The sequence below is a fragment of the Ricinus communis genome, chromosome 1 (assembly GCF_019578655.1).
Source record: "Ricinus communis isolate WT05 ecotype wild-type chromosome 1, ASM1957865v1, whole genome shotgun sequence".
NCBI classification, from domain to species: domain Eukaryota; kingdom Viridiplantae; phylum Streptophyta; class Magnoliopsida; order Malpighiales; family Euphorbiaceae; genus Ricinus; species Ricinus communis.
Genome location: NC_063256.1, coordinates 10,193,349 through 10,214,285, shown reverse-complemented (window position 1 = coordinate 10,214,285; position 20,937 = coordinate 10,193,349). Strand labels below are relative to the sequence as shown.

Below are 20,937 nucleotides of genomic sequence, written 5' to 3'. Positions count from 1 at the left end.
TTTTTTAAAAAAATGGGCATCAAGGAGAATTATAATAGTATAGGACAATTATAGAGTTGGGCCAAATAATAATAGTAGTTGATGGTCGAAGTAGCTATCCTAGGCTGGTTCGGTCCATGTCTTTGGCAGCAATTGTCCCATCCCATCCAGGCATTCAAGTTTTCTGAGCTGGAGGTGCATCTTAACATCATCATCTCCCTTCACATTACCTTCCATAATTCCACTTTTTATACAGCTTTATTTTCAATATTTATATTCAAATAATTTTTATTTTATGTTTTTCATTTTCATTTGGGAAATATTCTAAGCATAAGAGAATAGAAAAAAAATAATAATAAAAAAGAAAGACCATAAGAATTTCTTTGACAACTAAAACATAACAAGTTCATTTTTATGTGAATTGGGTTTTTAAGCTGGTGTTGGGGAGTGTACTGGTAATGTGTTAAATGTGAAAGGCAAAGAAAAAAGAAAAGAAGATGATTAAGCTTGGTATTCCTGTGGTGATTCTGTAGCAAAACGCTAAAAACTAAAGACAAAACGACAATAAATGCAAGGGAAGGAGCACATCATCACCAATGATGAGAGAAAGAAAGTGTCTGAAGCATCTTTAACTTTTGGCAGTGAAGGAAGATTGGCATTTGGCACTTGAAGTAGAAGAAGAAAAGAAGAAACCTCTCCTCATTCCCAAAACTTGTGATCTCACCCTCAATTTTGAGTCACATGTGTGCTTCTGTCTGCCCCCTGTCACTTTTCTGCATGTTTATCCCTTTTCATTTGCATCCCGTTCAACTCCGCTCTTTTGTTCTTTTGTAATCAATAATTAAGTGAAATAAGTGTACAACATATTACAAATAATCCAAGCAATAGCCATAGCTAAATGGAAAATGCTAAATATTCTATATTTTTTATCTCGTCTTTTGCTTATATGATGCAACAGTTAATATTTTTATAATTTTTGTAATTTTAAAATATTAAAAGATAATTTTATAAAAATATTAAACAATACATTCAATAAAAAAATATACCATATAACAATTAAATTATATAATAACTTGAAATTATAAAACCAAACACATTTCGAAATCAAAGGAAAAACTTGCATATATTTGAAAGTAAAAATCAAACACCAACTTACAATAAAAAAAACCACTTAAATCTCAAATAGTAATTAAATTGTAGAGTATTAATATTTATATTAACATCTTTAAAAAAAGTGAATGAATAGCATGTAGTTTAATTAAAATTTTCGAATTTAAGTCTTCCACTATATTAAAATTTTTAAAATAATATTTTATTCAGTACATTCTAAATTACTGATAAAAAATATTAAATTAATAAAGCATCCAGAGAGTTAGAAACAGAAGGCAACTTTAAAAGAAAAATAAAAGATAAAAGAATTAACCAAGAAGTGGCTTACATTTTCCGTTTTTCTATTCTCCCTATTAAAATCAGCAAAATAAAGAGCACATTACTTTGTCAGTCCCTAAACTAAAGGAACTGATATTATAATAAGAACAAAAGATAGAAACAAAACCTTTTATGTTATTTCTTTTAACAAAGGTTAGAGTTTGTTCTTCTTTTTTGTTATGGTAATATTAGGCTCCAAGATTGCAAATACATTTTAGAACAAGCTTCTTCTTTTTATAAAGATAGAAAGAAAATCTCTCATTTTTACCTTTCTTTTGACCTTTTGCAGTCATAATTAGGTGAAAATAATTATGTTACCTAAACAAGATGGCCTACCTCCATGAATTGCTTGAATAGCCATCTATCCTAATACCTTCGATATTATATATATATATATATAAGGATTACTGTAGAGGAATGAGAACAAAATTAGACAATGTATGTTCTGAATTGGGATGCCCATTTCGTTCAAATCAATAATTAACTATTAACATGAAAACCAGTTGCATAATGAAAAAAGAAAAGATGATCAGAGAGAATCATATTCTTCTTCTAATTGCGGTGGGAACAAAGCATCAAAACCAGCAACACATCAAAATCTCAAGTTATCTAAATCTAACACTATATTCTATTAACATTTGGGTTTTCACTTTGTACGTGCGTAATCATTTTCTCCCCCCCCCATGCGGCCCCACTTTTAATGCTTACAAATGGTTAATTATTTTATCCGAAATGTTTCCGGCCGTACGATCACCCATCCTTCTGTCCCATTGTCAAATCCAACGACTGTTCTTTTCTGTTACTTCTCAACCTCAATAAACCGTACAATTTCCTGATATCTTTAATTGCATTGACACTTTCTCTACTAAATATCCCCGAATTCTCACCCGATTCAACCTCCACGAATGATCCTTTTGACCCGCTTTCGACCAATCTCCGCCCGATATTCACAGACCCTCTACAATCACCTTCCGTTTGTAACGCCGTGATAACCGACTTCAATGCTCGACTCGGCGAGTTCCGGTTCGCAATCATGAGTTCACCAATCTCGGCCGGACTCAAACTCGCTCCGGCTTGGAAAATTTCCTCTACTTGTGGAAACAGCTTGTGCTCCTTTACTCCTAAATAGCTATTCGCTAATGACTTGAACGCTGAGAAATCACATGTAGGAAAATGGATATGGACATCGATCCGACCCGGCCTTAGTATAGCCGGGTCAATATGATCTTTACTATTCATAGTAAAAACCATAATTCTTTCCTCTGCACAGCAAGAGTTTAAAATCCCATCCATGAAGTTTAAAACGCCTGATAAACTCACATCCGTTGATTTATCCATCAAAAAGCGATCAAGATCTTCCACTAGAATCACCGATTTGGTTGTAGTTTGCAGAAGCAGCAATTTAAGATGAGAATCATCCAAAACCTTTGAAAGATCGATATCATAAACATCGTAACTGAGAAAATTAGCCATAGCAGCTACGAAGCTTGACTTTCCAGTACCTGATGGCCCGTACAAGAGATAACTTCGCTTCCAAACACGACCTAACCGATGATAATACTGTTTGGCTTTGAGGAAAGACTCGAGATCTGATTTTAGTTTGGTTTTGAGATCAGATTCCATTGCAATTGTTTCAAATGTTGACGGATGAGTAAACGGAACAAATCTCCACCGTCCGTTTTGATGATGATTATTCATGTAAAGCTTCAATTCTCTTTTTTGCTCAAGCTCGTCGGAGACTGTGTGGATGTGCTGGAGATAAGGACGGAGAATTCTTCGCTTATCGGATTTTCTGATCTTCAAAACGAGAGCTCTGGTTGCTCCGGAATTAACTTCGTTAATCCAAGAAATTCTAGTTCCGAGGAAATAATCATCGATTACTTGGTTTGGATCGAGACGGAGAATGATTTCGTTGGATTTTTTGCCGGTGAAAAGGTTGGTGAAATCAGAATCCTCGATTGAAGATAGAGAGTTTAGATAAACTGAGACTTTGCGGTGAAGTTGATTGTCTTGCATGCTTTCGTTAAATTCTGGTACTTTGAAGAATTGATACACATGAAACCATTCTTCACATATTCTCCACAATTTCTTGGTTAGGAAAATTAGCCCCGTCTTGATTAAAAGAACCCGTAGCAGAAACAATAAACCAGCGGTTAATAACAAGAGAAAGAATGGGTTACAAAGAATTTTCATCGCAGATGCAAGAAATAAATACTCAAGTGGACAGATAAAAGGAATTCATGTTTCTGTTAAAAAGAGATACTCTTATTTATGAAGAATGATAACGAACGGTTCAGAACTAACCAAATGAATAACAGAGAAGGTTATTTAAAAAGAATCTTGAAGGTGAAGAATACTTGTGTAGAAGAAGAAGAAGAAGAGAGGTCTAAATGGAGGAGTAATTAAAAAAGTGAGAGACGGCTAACTGCCGGCAAGATTTAAATTGATGGGTCAGAGGTGTAGAGAGGAAAGAACAAGTGCATGTGTAAAACAATAAAAAGAAATTGAAAATTAGGGCATGAGCTAAAGCCTGTATTTGGTCAATTTTTTTATGCTGCGGAAAGGTAGAGAGACTGATCAATTCTCTTCTGATTCTCCGTCAATTCTAGCTATATGCCAGCCATTACGTTTTTATATACCCTTTCTTTCTTTTTTAATGCTTACCTTTTTTTTATTTTGAATTGCTGCTCTTCCCTTTTTTTTCATCCTTTTTCCACTATCGACTCGTTCTTTACTTTTTGAGCATTGCCACGCTGGAAATTTACTTTTTTAAATGTTCAAGATTTATCATATGCGGAAGAGATTACAAAGAAAGAAAAATAGTTGCTCGGCCTTGTTATGAGCCAGCAAATTTAAAAACCTTGGAACAAAATGGAAAATGACATTGCTTAAGGAGTTGCTACCAATCTATCTCTATATCATAGATAACATCGGAGACTAAAGGAATCGAGGAGTATCTATTAGCACATTGAATAACTTTTAGAATATCACTTTCAAGAATTATCTTTTACCACTCCTTAAAGTTTACTGCAAAGTAATTCATTTTCGAAAGTTTAAAATAATTAAAACTGTCAACACATATTATATTCAGAAATCCAATTGAAACTCCACTATGATTATAGGTAACTATTAATATTTCCAATTGAAATTTTGAAGTTAATAGCTGTATCAAAGTTAAATTTTAATCAATTTTTTTTTTAAAATTATGCTAGGTAGATTCAAATATGAAAGAAGCTTAAGTATGAGATATAATTATAGAGGTCGGAAAAGTATTATTGAAATATGAAACACCTTTGAATACCTTATTAAATATTTATTTAGGAGACCAAAATTTTGTGTGTTCCTAAGTCTTTAAATGATAAACACCAATAGAGTTAAAGCTGAAATTTGATGTAACAATTGTCCTTAAATCCTCGACTAACCTTACATAACAAATTATGAAATCTGTTACGAGAAGCTAATGAGCTAAACTGTCTAAAGAGGACATTCTCCAAATTGCTTGGGCGAATTGACAATGGAAGAAAAGATGCATCAAAGTCTCAGCCTAGTCACACCTAGGACAGCCTTGCCATACCCATTGTTCAAGCATTTCCAAACAAAGATTTTAGTTTTATTTGGAATATGATAAACTGTAATTGTCTTTGTTCATCACTGCATCTTTAGCTTAATAGAAAAGCTTTATGGAGCTTAGATGGAAATTTTAGATTCGAAATTCCACTTTTTATGATCAGAAAAAATAAATATTTTTATTTTATTGAAGAGATTAGATAAAAGACAATAACAGAAACAGAAACGATCAATTGATACTATATCTAAAAGCCGGACTTTAAATATATAATCTTGATCCGTAAAAGTGCTAAATTATTTTGTTTTTCCGTAAAAGATTCACTGATGAAGCTTAGAATTGCTTTGGCATGGGAAATAAAGCTTCTTCAAACCAAATTAACTTTCTATGAGTTAAACAGCAGATCAAGGTAAGAATCACCTTTCATTAGGAATAGCCTAGAAAGGAAAGGATAAAGGGATCTAGGCATGACGAAGTATTGAGATAGATCGCTCATTATTGTGCAAAATCAACTTATGTTTCATTTCTGTGTGGGTCATTTTTATGGTTCTACAATAATTGTGGGCTAAATTTACTGTTATTAATGGCGTAATGCGCATGTTTAATATCCAGAATCGCAACAATGTTATACTCAAAGATAGTTTAATCTCGACTTGGTAAAATAATATTATAAAAAAGTTATTATTTAGTTTTAGTGTATGTCCATTATATATACTAAATCGATAAATAACTGACACATATTTATTAATTTTAAATAATAGAATATGCATCAATCATCCAATATCAAAATATAAAATACTTATACATACATGTTATTTTCTTATTAGTTGTTGTATGTACACTAAGTTTAAATAAAAATTTCTTAATATTGTATATTACTTTTGAAAAATTCTTACTTAGATTTAGTGTATATCTCCACCTATACATCAAACCGATATATGAGTGACACATACTTCATCATTGTCAGTCATCCAATACTAAAATGTAAAACATTCATACATAAATGTCATTCTCATATTAGTTGTAGGATATACACGTATTCGTTATTTTATTATTATTATGGAAATTTAATATATTACTATAATATGGTAAATTTAATTGTTGTGGCACTTGCATAATGAAAATTATAGGTGTGTCATCTAAATAAGTAAGAAATAAAACTAATTCGCAAATGCTATGTCAATAGGAATTGACAACAATATGTGATTTTAATATACAAGTAAATATCCCAATATTTAATATAGGAAAAATATTGAACCACATGAATGTTTCGTTTTTTCAAGACTTTTCCTCTCAAATTAAGTTGCCGCGGATAAATGTATGTTTACCTAATGATCAATAGCCGCTGGTTGAATTGTTAAAATTATCGGACTGCTGATGCTTTTAAATTAAGAATGGCGGACTACTAAAGGTACCGGGTCCAAATATTTGGAAGGGTGTTTGCAGCAAGACTGTGACTAGATTTCTCCACTCATATAAATAATAAATATATCTTAATTAATATTGATTTGATATATATATATATATATATATATATATATATATATATATATATATATAGAAACATATATCAAGTTCTACTCAAGACTTTGACATCCTGTTAAAGGAGCTCTAAGTTCCACTCAACACTTTGACATTTTGTATTAACTTGATTAGATGAGAGTTATACGAACAAGAAAATGTTATAGCATAATAAATAGAGTTTGGATTTGGGTTCAATCAAGGTTAAAATAATTAAAATTAACCATTTAGTTGGTTGACTTTCACCTTTATAAATTATTAATACTTCTTATTTTTTAACGATGTGAGATCTCTAACACTCATCTTCAAGTGTAATTTGAAGTCCGGTTGTCATATGATAAAAAATTAAGATAATTTAATTAAATGAGAATTTAATAAAAGAATATTAGAATTCAACAAATAAAATTTAAATTTGGATTCATTGAATATTAAAATGACTAAAATTAGTTATTTTGAACTTTCATTCTTATAAATTATTATTTCTTAACTATATGATGTTTCTAGTACGACCTATTTTCTCTAGTATTGATATATATGATTTTTCTAGTACAAACTATTTTCTCTAGCACTGATTTCTTATCAGTTAAACTGCGGTAAAAAATAAATGACTGCATAACTAACTTCAATTATTTGGTGAAATTGATTTATAAAAATATTTTTAGTACAATTAAAATTAATTTTAAACTTCTCTATAATTTTTATTTAATTATAACTAAATCAAATTTTATTAGTTTTTAAATAAATAAATGAATCTTTTTATGAAAGCACATTCCTCCTCCCTTTATCTTATTTCTTTTATCTCACTTCTTCTAGTCTCTTATTTCTCTAATTTTAGATTTATAACATATCACAAATAAATTAAAAAAATTATTTTCAAAATGAATTATATTGGAATAGAATTTCATTTATGAAATAAATTGTTTATATAATTTGAATCAAACATATTTAGCATTTTTATTAAGCGATAAAAGAATATATGTGTAATACCTGGAATTTTTTTTTAATAAAGATACTATTAATAATGATTGATAAATAAATTTTTATTTAAATTAATTTTATTTTATTTTTATTTGGTTTAAATTGGAATTAATTAAGTGAAATTTTAATATTAGACAATTAAAGGAGTTGTTTTTCTATATCCAATTAGTTGGATCTTTAAGAAATTAATTAAGTAAATTATTTGAGAAATAAATTATATTTTGGTTATTCAAATTTTTTTCAAATGTATATATAATATATAAATAAAATTATATATTAGAAAATTATGGAAGAATTTGTAAATGATGTTTTTATAAAAGGATTTTTTGGGAAATTGGTATTTTAATTAGCTAGTGGTATTAAATTTTAAGTTGGAAAATAGTTAGCAAATTGATTAATTAAATTAATTTTGTGTTAGGAGTAAATTGAAAATTTATTTTGGGATGAGGATTAAAAGTATAATTTTATTATTATGGGGGTTTAATGAAAATTTGTATGTTTGGTATTTTTGTAAATAAATATGTCGGCAAGGGTATATATGTAATTGTGTATTTTCAATAATTCTAATTTGACCCAAATTAAATAGTTAGGGGTTTAATTGAAAGGCTAAAGAAAAGTTTAGGTGTTAATTGGAATTTTTGCAGGATGAAATTAATAGTAATTTAAAAAGTTGAGGGACCAAAAGGTAAGAAAGAAAAGTTCAAGGACCCTTTATCGATGTAGAGAAGAAAAGAAAGAAAAGAAAGAAGGAAGGAGAAGAAGAAGAGGGAGAAAGCTTGGGGACGTCAGCTTCCATGGCAGATGGGGGAGGCACCCGTCTGGGGCTCGGAGGCAGCGGCGAGCACGATGGTGGCGATGGCGGGCGAATCAAGCGGAGGACGACCGTAGCTTCTCACCGCTGTAGAATGATTTTCCGGCGACCATTTCGAGCGATTCCAGTCTCAAAATGACCAGTGAGGTGCAAGCCTTCTTTTTCGTCCTTAATCGCGTTGTGGGATTATCGGAAAAGAAAGTTGCAGGAAAGGAAAGTTCTCACCGGCAGCTCAGTTTTTAAGCTTTTCTGGCCATCTCCGAAGAGGCTAGGCTGATCAGAGCTTATCAACGGACTCCCCTCGTCACAAGCTTTCCAATAACACTAATTTTGCAACGATCGGCCTCCGTTTAAAAATCTACGGCCGAGATCGTCCGTAAATTTTTCCGAACGATCGGGGGTCGGATCGGAAAATCAAAAGCGGAAATCGTCATCAGCGCGTCATTTCGAGTCTTATGGTGTGTACGGATCGTCGATTAGACTCCGACAGCCGGAGGTGAGTTGACCGAGCAATCAAGCGTCTCGGTGATTTTTCTCTGGCCCGTTGATTTTAGAATTCTTTGGTATATTATATGTTTATTGAATTGTGTTGAGTATTAGAAAATATTGTGAATCAAAATATTTGTTTGTTGGACTGCCTGCTATAGTCGTGATTTGTGCTGTGTGGCGGAGTTGGAAAAAATAGTGAAGTCTTGGGGACCCGACTCCTGTTGTATTAAATTGTTGAATATTTGAAGTATTTTCTGGCAGGTCCTGGACCCGTTTTACGGGAGGTAAACGTCCGTGTTTTAGGGGAGGTTCTGCCGGATTTTCGGTAGAATTCTTCCGAGTCGAGATTCTTAGACAGCCGGTCCTAAAAGTCTAGACCTAGAATTAAATTGCCAATTGTTTCAATGTTATTGATTAATTATTTTGCGTGATTAGATAATCTATCAGTTCATCTCACTCCACCCGAGGCTTCGGAGCAGAGTTAAGGGTCGTCAAAGCTGTGAGTTAAAGTCATATATCTATTATGCACATGTCATGCATAAATTTTTGATTTGCTATTGTGATTATTTTATTGTAAGTTTAATTATTCATATGTATTATATTTTTTTTATTATTATTCATGTATGTTCTTCCTTTATCATTAATTTTATCATTGTATGATGACACGGGATGGAACGACAGTAGAACATAATAGTTTGATGAGTGTAGCGGTGTAAATCTGAGAGTGATGGAAAAAGGGTAAATTAGTAAATTTAAAAGGAAAGTTTAAGACTTGTCTTGGTCGAGCATCACTCTTTGGGCTTAGTAGAGTGTGTTTGCCGGTATAAAGGTATCTGGTCGAGCATTGCTCTCTGAGCGCCGGCTTATATGGAAACCTAAGTGACCAGACTGGAGGTAAGGTCCCTGGTCGAGCTTCACTCTCTGGACGCCAATCTTATTGGAATAAGAGAGCCGAAAGGATAAGGCTGACAGTGAACATTAAGTTAAGTGACCAGACTGGAGTTAAGAACCCTAGTCGAGCTTCGCTCTCTGGGCACCAGTTCTGTTGGAATGAGAGAGTCAAGATTAGTCGAGATGTTAGTGTTGAGATTAGGATTCTACTGAAGTACTCCGTCCCGTAATGTGTAAAAAATTATTTTATTTAATTTAAGCATGACATGACACGTTTGTTTTTGCATGACTTAGTATATATTTATCAGTTGTAATTTTCTGTAGTTTCGAGTCTCGCCTAATTCTTCTAGCAGACCGAATTAATTATGTAAAATTTAACGGTTAAGATAAATTGCGGCATCAAAAATATTAGATGATTTTATTTAAGTCAGTGAGTGTTAGGCTTACTACGGGATTCGGTGGCCTTATGCCTACCCATTTTCTAGTGCCGGTCACGGGTCCACAGATCGAGTCGTGACCATATGTTTAATCTTTTTTAATTTAATAGCTTAATTTTTTTATTTTTTCATAAATTGTTTTTTCCGAACATTTTTTTCTTTGAAAGTATACCAATTTTCTCTAAAATTCAAATAGATAACTCCTTATTAAAATTTAATTGATAAAATAAATTACGAAAGGTTTTTTAATGTTTAAAAAAAGAAGAAAAAGTTGAAGTACTTTAAAGGATCGTAATTTTATGGGATTTAAAAAGCTCTACAACACTTTGCAACCTCTTGCGTCTACATCAACTGGCATCAGCCGAAAGGTAAAAGAAAGATAGCTCACTTAACGTCAGGATTGCTAAACTTGAACAGGCACGTATCCAACTTGAAAATAACCTCTATACAGTCGCTGCTAGCAAAATTAACCAATTTTAGCAGTTTTATTTTGTCCGATTGATCTGAAATCCGATATTTTTATATGATTTGCACTCTAATCAATTCCATTATGAGGTTACAAATTTACAATTGAACTTTTGGTTAAGTTCTGGTTTTCTTTTTTTTTTTACGTTTCTTTAGTACTTTTAGGTTAGTAAAAACTTTCCTTAAAGTAAGGAAGAGTAATTGCTTTTCCCTTTATCCTTCTCAATTCTTAGAAGTTTATTTAGTTTGAGTGCAGTAATTGTCGACTTAAGAGTTAGTTTTTGACAAATTTAGTATGTATTGCACATTTAACAAGTTAGTGACTTTATAATACAAAAAATATTTAATTTGGAAAACATGACTAAAGTATTATCTTTTAAGGTGTGAAAGAAATAGAATTGGAAAATGGTTTAGCTAAAGTCAAAGTACAAGATGAGATAGTATAAGATAGAAGGAACTTTAAGAAAGGAAAAAAAGAAAAACAGAAAAACAGAAAAAAGGTAAGGATCGGATAAAAAGAAAAGGTAAAAGGATATGGGATTATAATACCAAAAATTGAATTAACTTATTTATTTAAAAAAGATTAATATTTATAATTAATTTTGTAAATTTAAAATTATTATTTTATTATAAAATATAGTTATATTAATATGTATATTATTTAAATATTTAAATTTTGATATATGAATTTTATTAAAAATTATTAATATTAAAATATAATAAATAAAATACAATAAAATTTTTATTATATTGATATAATATGACTGTTCAATTGATTAAACTAATTAAATTAGTAAATAATAAATTGACCGATTTATTATGCAGTCTGATTTTGGAAAGAATAATAAAATTTAAACTTAAGCATGGTTAACTTAATAGATATGCAACTACAATTTTCCGGGTTTTACTTTTAAGATTTCATTTTTGCGTGTGGTTAATTATGCAGGTGTCTTAATGCAGACAGCATTTTTATGATTGACGCGTTAATAACCATAGATTACCACATTACAACCACACGGCATTAACACGGCCCATCCATCCTACAACTATTCTTTTTATAATCATTTGGTGTCGTATAATTTTTTGTAATTTAAAATTTCTGCTAATTAAATTAGAAAAAACTATTATTATTTTATATATATGAATTCTATAGTGTCCAAATATGTTTTACTCGAAATGAAATTTTTTGAAACTAAAACCAAGGAGAAGCAATTAGTTGGTTCATAAATGTGTAGCCCTGTCTCGTACTTTGATTTTTTGTTTTGTTTTAAGAAATACGACAAAAAAATAGTAAGAAGGAAATAAACGAAGTGCTCACTGATAAAATGGAATCTAATTTTCCTTGCACCGCTGCAATCTTAGCTAGAACTACAATACCACCATTGTTGACATTATCAGAGCAATATATATAATAAAAAAAATTGGAAAAAGACCGTTCAATCTTCGATCACCATCACAAGATATTGGTAAGGACTCTTCAAGTGCAAAGGCACCACCATTTGCTCACTTCAAAACTGAAAGTCAATTGCAGGGTCAAAATCAAATTAAAAATATCAAAGGTGATGAAAATTGTACTAGTGGGTCGTTAAATGTAATGAAAATGAATTAAACAAATTTTTTCCTTAACGCTTTCAGTTGAATTTTGTTATCATACATCTATAGTGATATAATACTAAATTGATATTGATTTTACCACTTTGCATTTCCTCTAAATTATCTCTCTCCACTCTCATGAGTACTTGAAAGAATGCTGCTTTATTAATATTAAATAATATAATATTTATTTAAAATTAATAAATAAATATTAATAATCTATTAATTAAGATTTTTTACTTTATTATTTTTTATTGCTTATGGGAGTCGGCCTACATCATGCGACTGGTTAATTTTTAAGATTAAAAGGAAATGACTCTAGAAGAGGTGTAAAGGGAATGTGGTTAATAGAAGAATAGATTTGAATGAGATTCTCATCCATCTTTTAGTTAATTATTTAATAAATTAAAAAGAGAAGCTAAGGTAGCATTATTATGACGTGATAACATCCTACAAATTGATGGTCAATGATTTCGAAATAAATATTGCAAAGCTAAGACAAATTAAGCGCTGGAAATTCAAAGTGTAGGATTGGAATTTTTTAGTACAGATTAGTTGCAATAGTAGTCCTCTGACTTTGGCTCTTTTCTCCCTTAAAAGCCGCTATTCTGCCGTGTTGCTCCTTGCAAATATATACGTGTATATAATTTTGGGATAAGTACAAGATAAAAAAGTACCTCCTAATATTATTATTTTATCAATATATATTTTTTAGATAAAGAGAAATATATAGATATAAATTTATAATATAAAAATATTTTATTATTAAAAAAGTTTTAATTTATAATATTCAAGTTATCTTTACTCCAATCGGTCATCATTATTACATCTTTTATATTTGATAATTTGAGATTAAAAACTTAACAATTTAAAATTTTTATTATTTAACAGTCAAATTGATCTAATAATACCAATAACTTTTTAAATTATAATTTTATTGTCAAACTATAAAATTAGGAGTTGTTACACTCTAAACAATATTATTATACATAGAAAACATAATAATAATATTGATTGGAGTAAAAATAGCTATATCCTTGTTAATTAAATTTTTTTTAACAATTTTTTTTTTCATGATTTATAAGCATACATCTTTTATTGTTTTAAATTATGGTTTTAATTTCTTTTTAGTTTTTTTGTTGTTGTTGTTTTTAGATAAAATAACAAAATAAACAATTGAAAAACACCCATACTATAAATTTGAAAAAATTAATAAAAAAGTATTTTAAAAAAATTATATATAATAAGATAATTTTTTTTTTAATTCTAGAATATTTCTGCAGAATTCTGAATTTTTCATCCTGCAGAGTTTTGACTAATGCGTCAATTAAGGAAGAATTTAGCAAAATTATAGTTAAATTTATAAATGGATGTAAAATGTCAACTTGCGCGTATACAGGCGTATCATGTCAAATACTACTTGTTCAAGTATTTTCAATAGAAAAGGAAAGACAATTACCAATTCATCCGTCAAAAAGTTGAATTGAATTTGCTAATTGATGAGTTCGCATTTTCACATTGCTAATATTGCAGTTTACGGGGTAGGATTACATCAAAGTTTTTAAAGGATGATTCTTAGGTAAATTCACATAAATGGTGCAATGAAGAAAAGCAAAAGATTAATGAGTTACCTGAAAGGTAATTGTGCCATTGTATTATAAGAAAATGATAACTGACAGAGTAGGAAATAGGAATTTGGGAATGAATGTCGAAGAATATGCGAGTTATTTCACGTCAACTACGTAAGAAAATATGAACGAGTTTATAATGTAAAAGAGCATATATTTATTAATTTGATTTTAAATCATATAAATGATTAGATCTAAATAATTCTTTCATACTCTTTTCCTTTCTAATTTTTAAATTATTAAATTTCTTATGACGAAGAAAAAAAATCTACGGATATAGTTTATTTATTTTATTTACAGAAAGATAATTTTAAATTTTTCTTTCAATTATAACCTAGTCACTTTAAATGGCATGATGGAAGGCATTTTTATTCAATTTATACATACTACAAATGATATGGTATATTTAAGAATTTATCATGATAATACATGTAGAAATTGAATTATTGACTTTATATACATGAACAAGTATTACATTCGAAATGAAACGTTGATCTCAAAAGTATATTTACCTATGAATCTATTTAGTTCAACTGATCAATGTAGCTGGTAGCTAACGGTTGATAAATTGAACCGTTTGATAAAATTTTATTAGCAGTTGCTGTTAATATATTAAATGACCATTGAATATATAATTTATTGTTGTATATATTTATTAAATTATATTATATTTAATAGTACAAATTAATAAAAATAGCTTATAATAATTAAAAAAATTTATAGTTAATTTTTTTAGCTTAATAGTATTTATTATTAAAATATTTATAAAAGTTACTTAAAAATAGAAATTTAAATTTAAATTTTACTAATAAAAATTTCTAATTTCAAATACCATAAATTTAGATATTATAATTATTTAACTATTAACAATAATTTTAAAATAATAATTTTTTATTTTAAAATATAAAAATTTAATTATATGAAATAAATTTAAAATAAATTATAGTTAATAAATTTTATTAAAAATAATAGTGTCTAAATAAAATAAAAAAATCAGCTCCATCAATCTTCTAGAATTAAATCTCTTCGTAATAATTTTACAATTTTTATTAAGATTTTTTCTTTCAGAATTAATAATGAATCATAAAAGTATTGTTGCAAGTTGGGACTATTGGGTGTGATGGAATTGCTATTGCTCCTAGATTTAGTTGATGGATACTTGTCCTGTTACTAACTTGGTGACCAGTAACTCAGTTAGCTACACAGAATATAATTTTTAAAATCAGCCATTACTGAAAACCATCAGAGGTTAACAATATCCACGCGTAGAGATGACAAACTAGTGGCACAGCATCAAATAGCTGCTTGGAGCCACATCTGCTAGTTTCTTGGCGTTTCGTTGCCAGCTTGGAAGAAGCAAATCCACTCATGGTTTAGTGGTTTAGTCCCTTTCAGTAAATCACTGTTCAACAAGATCATATCTAACTATTCTGTGTCTATTATACCAATACCAATATGCTTAAGCATCTTAGCTCCAACTAAATATTAAATCTCGAATACTTGAAAACGCCTCTAATACCATGAATACAGCTTCTTAACAGAATCATATATTTTGCATGTATTGCCATTTTTTCTCTCCACAATTTGGTACCTCCGAATTCAAATTAGTTACAAAGAAAAAATAAAGTATTTCATTTTTTTTGGCCACCCTTTTGCGATACTAATCTAAAACCAGGGATGTTAAGACCCATAACCAACCTATCTCAATTAATCAATCCAATTCAATCCATAAATTTAAGGAAAAATAATAAAAATATATATATTTCTTATTTTTTATTAAAAATATTTTATAATTCTTTTCATTTTTACTGCATCAAAATATCAAAAATACAATTTTTTAATTTTTTTCTTTTAAAAATATAGTTTTGGTTGTTTTTTTTTTTAATTTTTTCTTAGTTGTTTTTTTATAAAACAACTAAAGAAAACCTAAAAAATAACTGAAAGATAAATACACCGTATTTTTATAAAAAATTTAAAAAACAATATTTTTGGTAAAAAAGTTTGTATAGTAAAAACAATATTTTCTTTGTTGATTTCAGAATATTTCTGAAAATTTCTCTAAATTTAATTATTTTTGAATTATTTGATTGGATTGTTAGGTTAATTCTTAAAAGATTTCAATTGCGTTTATATTCAAACTTAATTTTAATTTTTTTTTATCTAAACTTAATATATACACCATAACTAATATGAAAGTGACATGTATTTATATTTTAGTAATAGATGATTGACACATATTCCATTATTTAAAACTAATATATATGTGTGAATTATTGATTTGGATAAATTTTAAAATAATTATTCATTTGGTTTTACATTTTAAAAAAAATGCTTTTTCATTTTGTTTTGTTTTGTATGTGAAAAGAAGAAAAGAAATGGAAAGGGTTCATATCTAAGTGCCAAGTGCCCGGTTTAGTAGTAAGAGAGAAATAGAATCAAAGAGCCGTTTTTGGTAATGGTTGATTTTGGTATTATTTATTTTTTAATTCATAAGCTTAATAGGATGTGAGCTACATAACAGGGGTAGTCATCCTTTTATATTTATTATAAAAGTAAAATTTTATCTTGTTAGGAAAATGTTTGAACTCAAAATCTCTTCTTCACCTCCTAAGAGGTGATCGTTCTTATCACTTAAGGTAGGTCTTAAATGTATTTTAATATTATTTATTATAGTTAGGTTTGATTTGATTTGTATAAAATTCAAAATCAAATTCAACCCATGAAATATCCATAATATAAACCCAAAGCCTGTGGCATATAAAAAATTTAATTAAGGAGCATAAGTTTCATGTTGTTGATAAAATATTCAGCTAGGGATCACCGACCAAGACAATTTGCATTTCTATTGCAAATAAATTCAGAAGAAATAAATCATTATCTAGAGCAGGAAAAATAGTTCCTTTAAATACTGACAATAAACAAGTATCCCAATTGATGCATTACAAGGATACAATCTTGGAACTTCTTTTTGGCACTCCGGAAGAAAAATTCTGGGTTTCACAGTAGAGCCAATCCTCTTGACAGACGAATGCACTTACCTTCTTCTGCTTTTACAAGTGCAATCTGCAAAACACCATCTGAATTTTGATGGTTTACTTCGTTGGTGGAAGTTTCTTTGGGCAGCTTAGAATCGTAGACGAAAATCATGGCCTAGGCCTTAAGTTTCTTATGGGCCGAACTTGTCATAAAGAGATATGGTGCCATATTCAGCTACATCCAGTTCGGGCCTCAAGCAGATGAAATTCCCAAACGTTGTCTTCAATTCCAGTCCAAGAATCACGAACTTCCCTGGTCCAAACAAGATAGAACTCCAAATTTGCACAAAATTTTGTTGAAAAGAAATGGAAGAAAAAATAAAAAATAAAAAATTGCAGCACAAACGAAAGACTGTAGATTTAGGCTCCGTTTGTTTCACTGAAAAATTATCTATCACCTTTTTCTATGTTTAAAATGCTTAAAAAAATAAATCAAAAGAAAGTATCTTTTTAGTTAACATGAAAATCTTAATATTTTTAGAGGAAAATGAATTTTTCTTTTAAAAACGAATTTTTATTTGAGAAATGAATTTTCGCTTTCTCTCCATTTTTATTACAGCTAAATATAGAAAAATAATTATCTTTCAAAAAATATATTTCTGACAAAATATTTTTAAAAGCAAATTATTTTTCATAAAACAAACGGAGCCACAATCCAATTCTTCGGACTAGATACTGATTAGGGGCCTATATCATACAAACGCAAAACCAAAAGCCCAACAAATTACATTCACTGTTAACTTCCTTATCCATTTCTTAGATTCTGGTTGCCTGTCATCCTCTCACTCTCTCTCTTTCTCTCTCTGCTATTGCCTGTGCCAAGAAACAGAGAAGAAGAGCATGGCCACCACCACACTCACCCTTCTTAGATCTCCTGTTCTTGCTAGGAAGCTTCCATATATACACTCAAAGTTTCCATCTCTTCCTAAACCATCAAAACTAGATCTTTCTAAGAAGGAATCCAGTAAACTACTCAATGAAAATATTCACCAATTAATAAGTTCAGCATCCCTTCCCATTACAGCATTCTCTTTACCCTTGTTTTTAGATGCCAAGGCAAGTCCTAGCTATACCATTCGAAATTCAACTCTTTTCTTTCTTCTTCTTCTTCTTCTTCTTCCTTTTTTTTTTTTTTTTTCTCTTGTTATGGTTCCTCTCTTGAATTACTTGGAATTTTGACTTGGACAGGATGCATTTGCTGTTGGTGGAGAGTTTGGGATATTGGAAGGAAAAACATTTGCACTCATACATCCTGCTGTGATGGGGCTTTTGTTCTTCTACACGTTGTGGGCTGGGTATTTGGGTTGGCAATGGAGGCGAGTCAGGACTATACAGAACGAGATCAGTGAGCTCAAGAAACAAGTCAAACCTGCTGCAGTTACCCCCGATGGGAAACCTGTCGAAGCTCCACCTTCTCCTGTTGAACTCAAGATCCAGCAACTCACCGAGGTAGCCTCAGCCTTGTTTTCCTTTAAATTGTTTTTGACTTTATTATATGGAGAGTAATTGCAGATACAATGCACCTATATTTTTATGAGAATAATTAGTATTTATGTATGTGAACAGTGATTTTCCTTTTTTTGGGCTCACTCTCGTAATCTTTCTTCTATGACGATGACTTCAGTACCACTAATCATATCCACATAATTTTATAGAAACACACACGTACATTTATTAGAAAGGGCTAATGACAGAATTTTCTTTATCAGTATTTTTATTGTGTTATTTTAAATAATTTGACAATATGACATGAAAAGTATATAAATAAAACAGTTAATATCATTGATCGGAGCACTTAATTTCAGCTGAAGTAATTAAATCGGATCAGTTTTACCCAAAACTAACAAGAATATAAAAAAGGAAGAATATATCCACCCTCACTGTTTAAAGAAAATGTTGGCCAGAAGAATCATTCTGATAACAGCTTGGCTTGCTAACAATGGCTAATATATCCAATTGAAAATTCTTATACAGGAGAGGAAGGAGTTGATAAAAGGATCATACAAGGACAGGCATTTCAATGCAGGATCAATATTGCTTGGATTTGGAGTTCTTGAATCAATTGGTGGAGGACTCAACACTTGGTTTAGGACAGGAAAACTGTTCCCCGGACCCCATTTGTTTGCTGGAGCAGGTATAGTATAACCTCTCTGCATGCTCATAGCAAAATCCTGGATGCATGACCTAAAGAACGATAACATCCAATTGATAGTGGAAACAAGGGAACATGAATTTTAAAGTTGACACTACTTGTCACTATAAGTTCATTTTAGAATAACTTAGTAGCTATATATTATCATCTGGTGTTACAGGCATCACAGTTCTATGGGCGGTGGCAGCAGCTCTAGTGCCTGCAATGCAGAAAGGGAATGAGACGGCAAGGAATCTTCACATCGCATTGAATGCACTAAACGTTCTGCTCTTTATATGGCAAATACCCACTGGATTTGAAATAGTTTTAAAAGTATTTGAATTCACTAAATGGCCTTGAAGAATTGCAGGTATTACTCCCAACTATGAAATCCCATACAGGCAAAGCAAGGTATTACTTTTTTCTCAAGTAAAGTGGTTTAATGCGATAGATAAGTACATTTTTTTTTTCCACTGGGCCACTACCCCTGTCATTTTTTCATGCCCTTGTATAAATATATATAATTACATATGTCTCGTGAGAGAATTTAGCATATTATATTTCCTTCAGTTCATTATTAGGTAAAGAACTCAAATTATCTTGAGAATAAGACAGAACATCCTCCAAGTAATCTTGTAACGTACGAGAGGGTCTACAAGGGTAACAGAAGGGATGTTGCCACCTTATGTTTTCGATACTGGAAATGTTAAAAGGAAAGATTTTTCTTTTTCACTAATTTAATATCAAAACAGTCAGTAAATACTGTCTAATCTTGTCACTAGCAGTAGCTGGTAATAGTTTGGATAAACCCAAGACTTTTCTTCGTGTATTTGAGAGCTGGAAAATCTAAATTATATATATTTAAAGATTGAAAAATACAGAACTTCTCTTTTTCTCTTTGACTCCCATCTAATGAAATCTGTTGAATGAAAATTTCTATCAGGAAAGGACAAATGAACTTTATCAAATCAACAACTTTCAGATTCACGTAACTAGAGAAGTAACGACAAGGGTCGATATAAACAGACAATTACATCGTCCATTTCTTTTTAGATTCCATTATTGTCGCCAACAGCAGCGAGGTGTCGGAGTTTTTTGAGAAGGAAATAAAACTAATCTGTATTATTGGACTCTATAAAGATCTTCATATATCATGGGCCTAATATTCATTCTCCTTTTCATCCACCCAAACAAGCACAACCTTAGCTATTTCTTTCCTCCTGAAAAGATAGTCACTTTTAATTTACATGCAAATGTAACTTTTTCTTTTTTAAATTTATGTGATTAACTTTTATCATTATTTCTTTAAAACACCCTTATTAAAATTTCTGTAAAAACTATAATTTTAAATTATAAAACTAAAATATAATTACATGTAACAATATCTAAATTAATTAATAAAAAATATATTTAATAATTACTAACGAAGTTAATATTTTTCTTTTAAAAGTGAATTATAATATGGGATAGGTTAACAAGGAAAAAAGGATTATCCTCTTTAGACAGAGAATATATTTTTTGGTCTCAATTATCAACTAAGTATTCATCCAATATTAACTATGTCAATTTTCATTGGATTTTGAGAAAAAAATTGAATAAAAAAAGAATGTAAATTTACAATTCAATTTTTTTTTTTCTAATTTTAGTAAACTCTAATAAGCTTTGAATGATTTGATAGGACAAGAGAATTTACTCTTTGCCATTTATTGAGTAAAACTAATTTTACAATAATCAAACTTAATTCATTTAAAAACTCAATTAACAAAACTACCAATAGGGGATTAATAATTTTGACATAAATTGTTAATGATGTAATTTTTAGAATACAAAAATATCACTAAGGCAATCACACGATCTCTTGTATTAAGAGATTAAGGCATTATTTGGGTTGAGAGATTTTGAAATTAATGGATCTAGACAATAAATTTTAAATTTTTAAAATTTTATATTTTGAATTAAATATAAAAATAATAAATTAATAGTTTG

The 20,937-nt window shown here is 29.8% G+C and overlaps 2 protein-coding genes and 1 long non-coding RNA gene across 3 annotated transcripts; 2 read left to right on the top strand and 1 right to left on the bottom strand.

Annotated features, from left to right (window-relative positions):
- Positions 1 to 1,915: 1,915 nt before the first annotated feature.
- LOC8274464 (AAA-ATPase At2g46620) lies at positions 1,916 to 4,235 on the bottom strand. Its single transcript, XM_002533283.4, has one exon. The coding sequence runs from the start codon at positions 3,598 to 3,600 to the stop codon at positions 2,158 to 2,160; it is 1,443 nt and encodes a 480-aa protein (XP_002533329.2). The 5' UTR covers positions 3,601 to 4,235; the 3' UTR covers positions 1,916 to 2,157.
- Positions 4,236 to 8,338: 4,103 nt separating this feature from the next.
- LOC125371352 lies at positions 8,339 to 9,267 on the top strand. The gene is made up of 2 exons (XR_007217658.1): positions 8,339 to 8,778; positions 9,207 to 9,267. It is a non-coding gene; the product is annotated as an uncharacterized LOC125371352 (long non-coding RNA).
- Positions 9,268 to 17,567: 8,300 nt separating this feature from the next.
- LOC8273045 lies at positions 17,568 to 19,504 on the top strand. Its single transcript, XM_002533284.4, has 4 exons — positions 17,568 to 17,876; positions 18,009 to 18,269; positions 18,795 to 18,954; positions 19,133 to 19,504. The coding sequence occupies exons 1-4, from the start codon at positions 17,661 to 17,663 to the stop codon at positions 19,309 to 19,311; spliced, it is 816 nt and encodes a 271-aa protein (XP_002533330.2). The 5' UTR covers positions 17,568 to 17,660; the 3' UTR covers positions 19,312 to 19,504.
- The last annotated feature ends 1,433 nt before the right edge of the window (positions 19,505 to 20,937 follow it).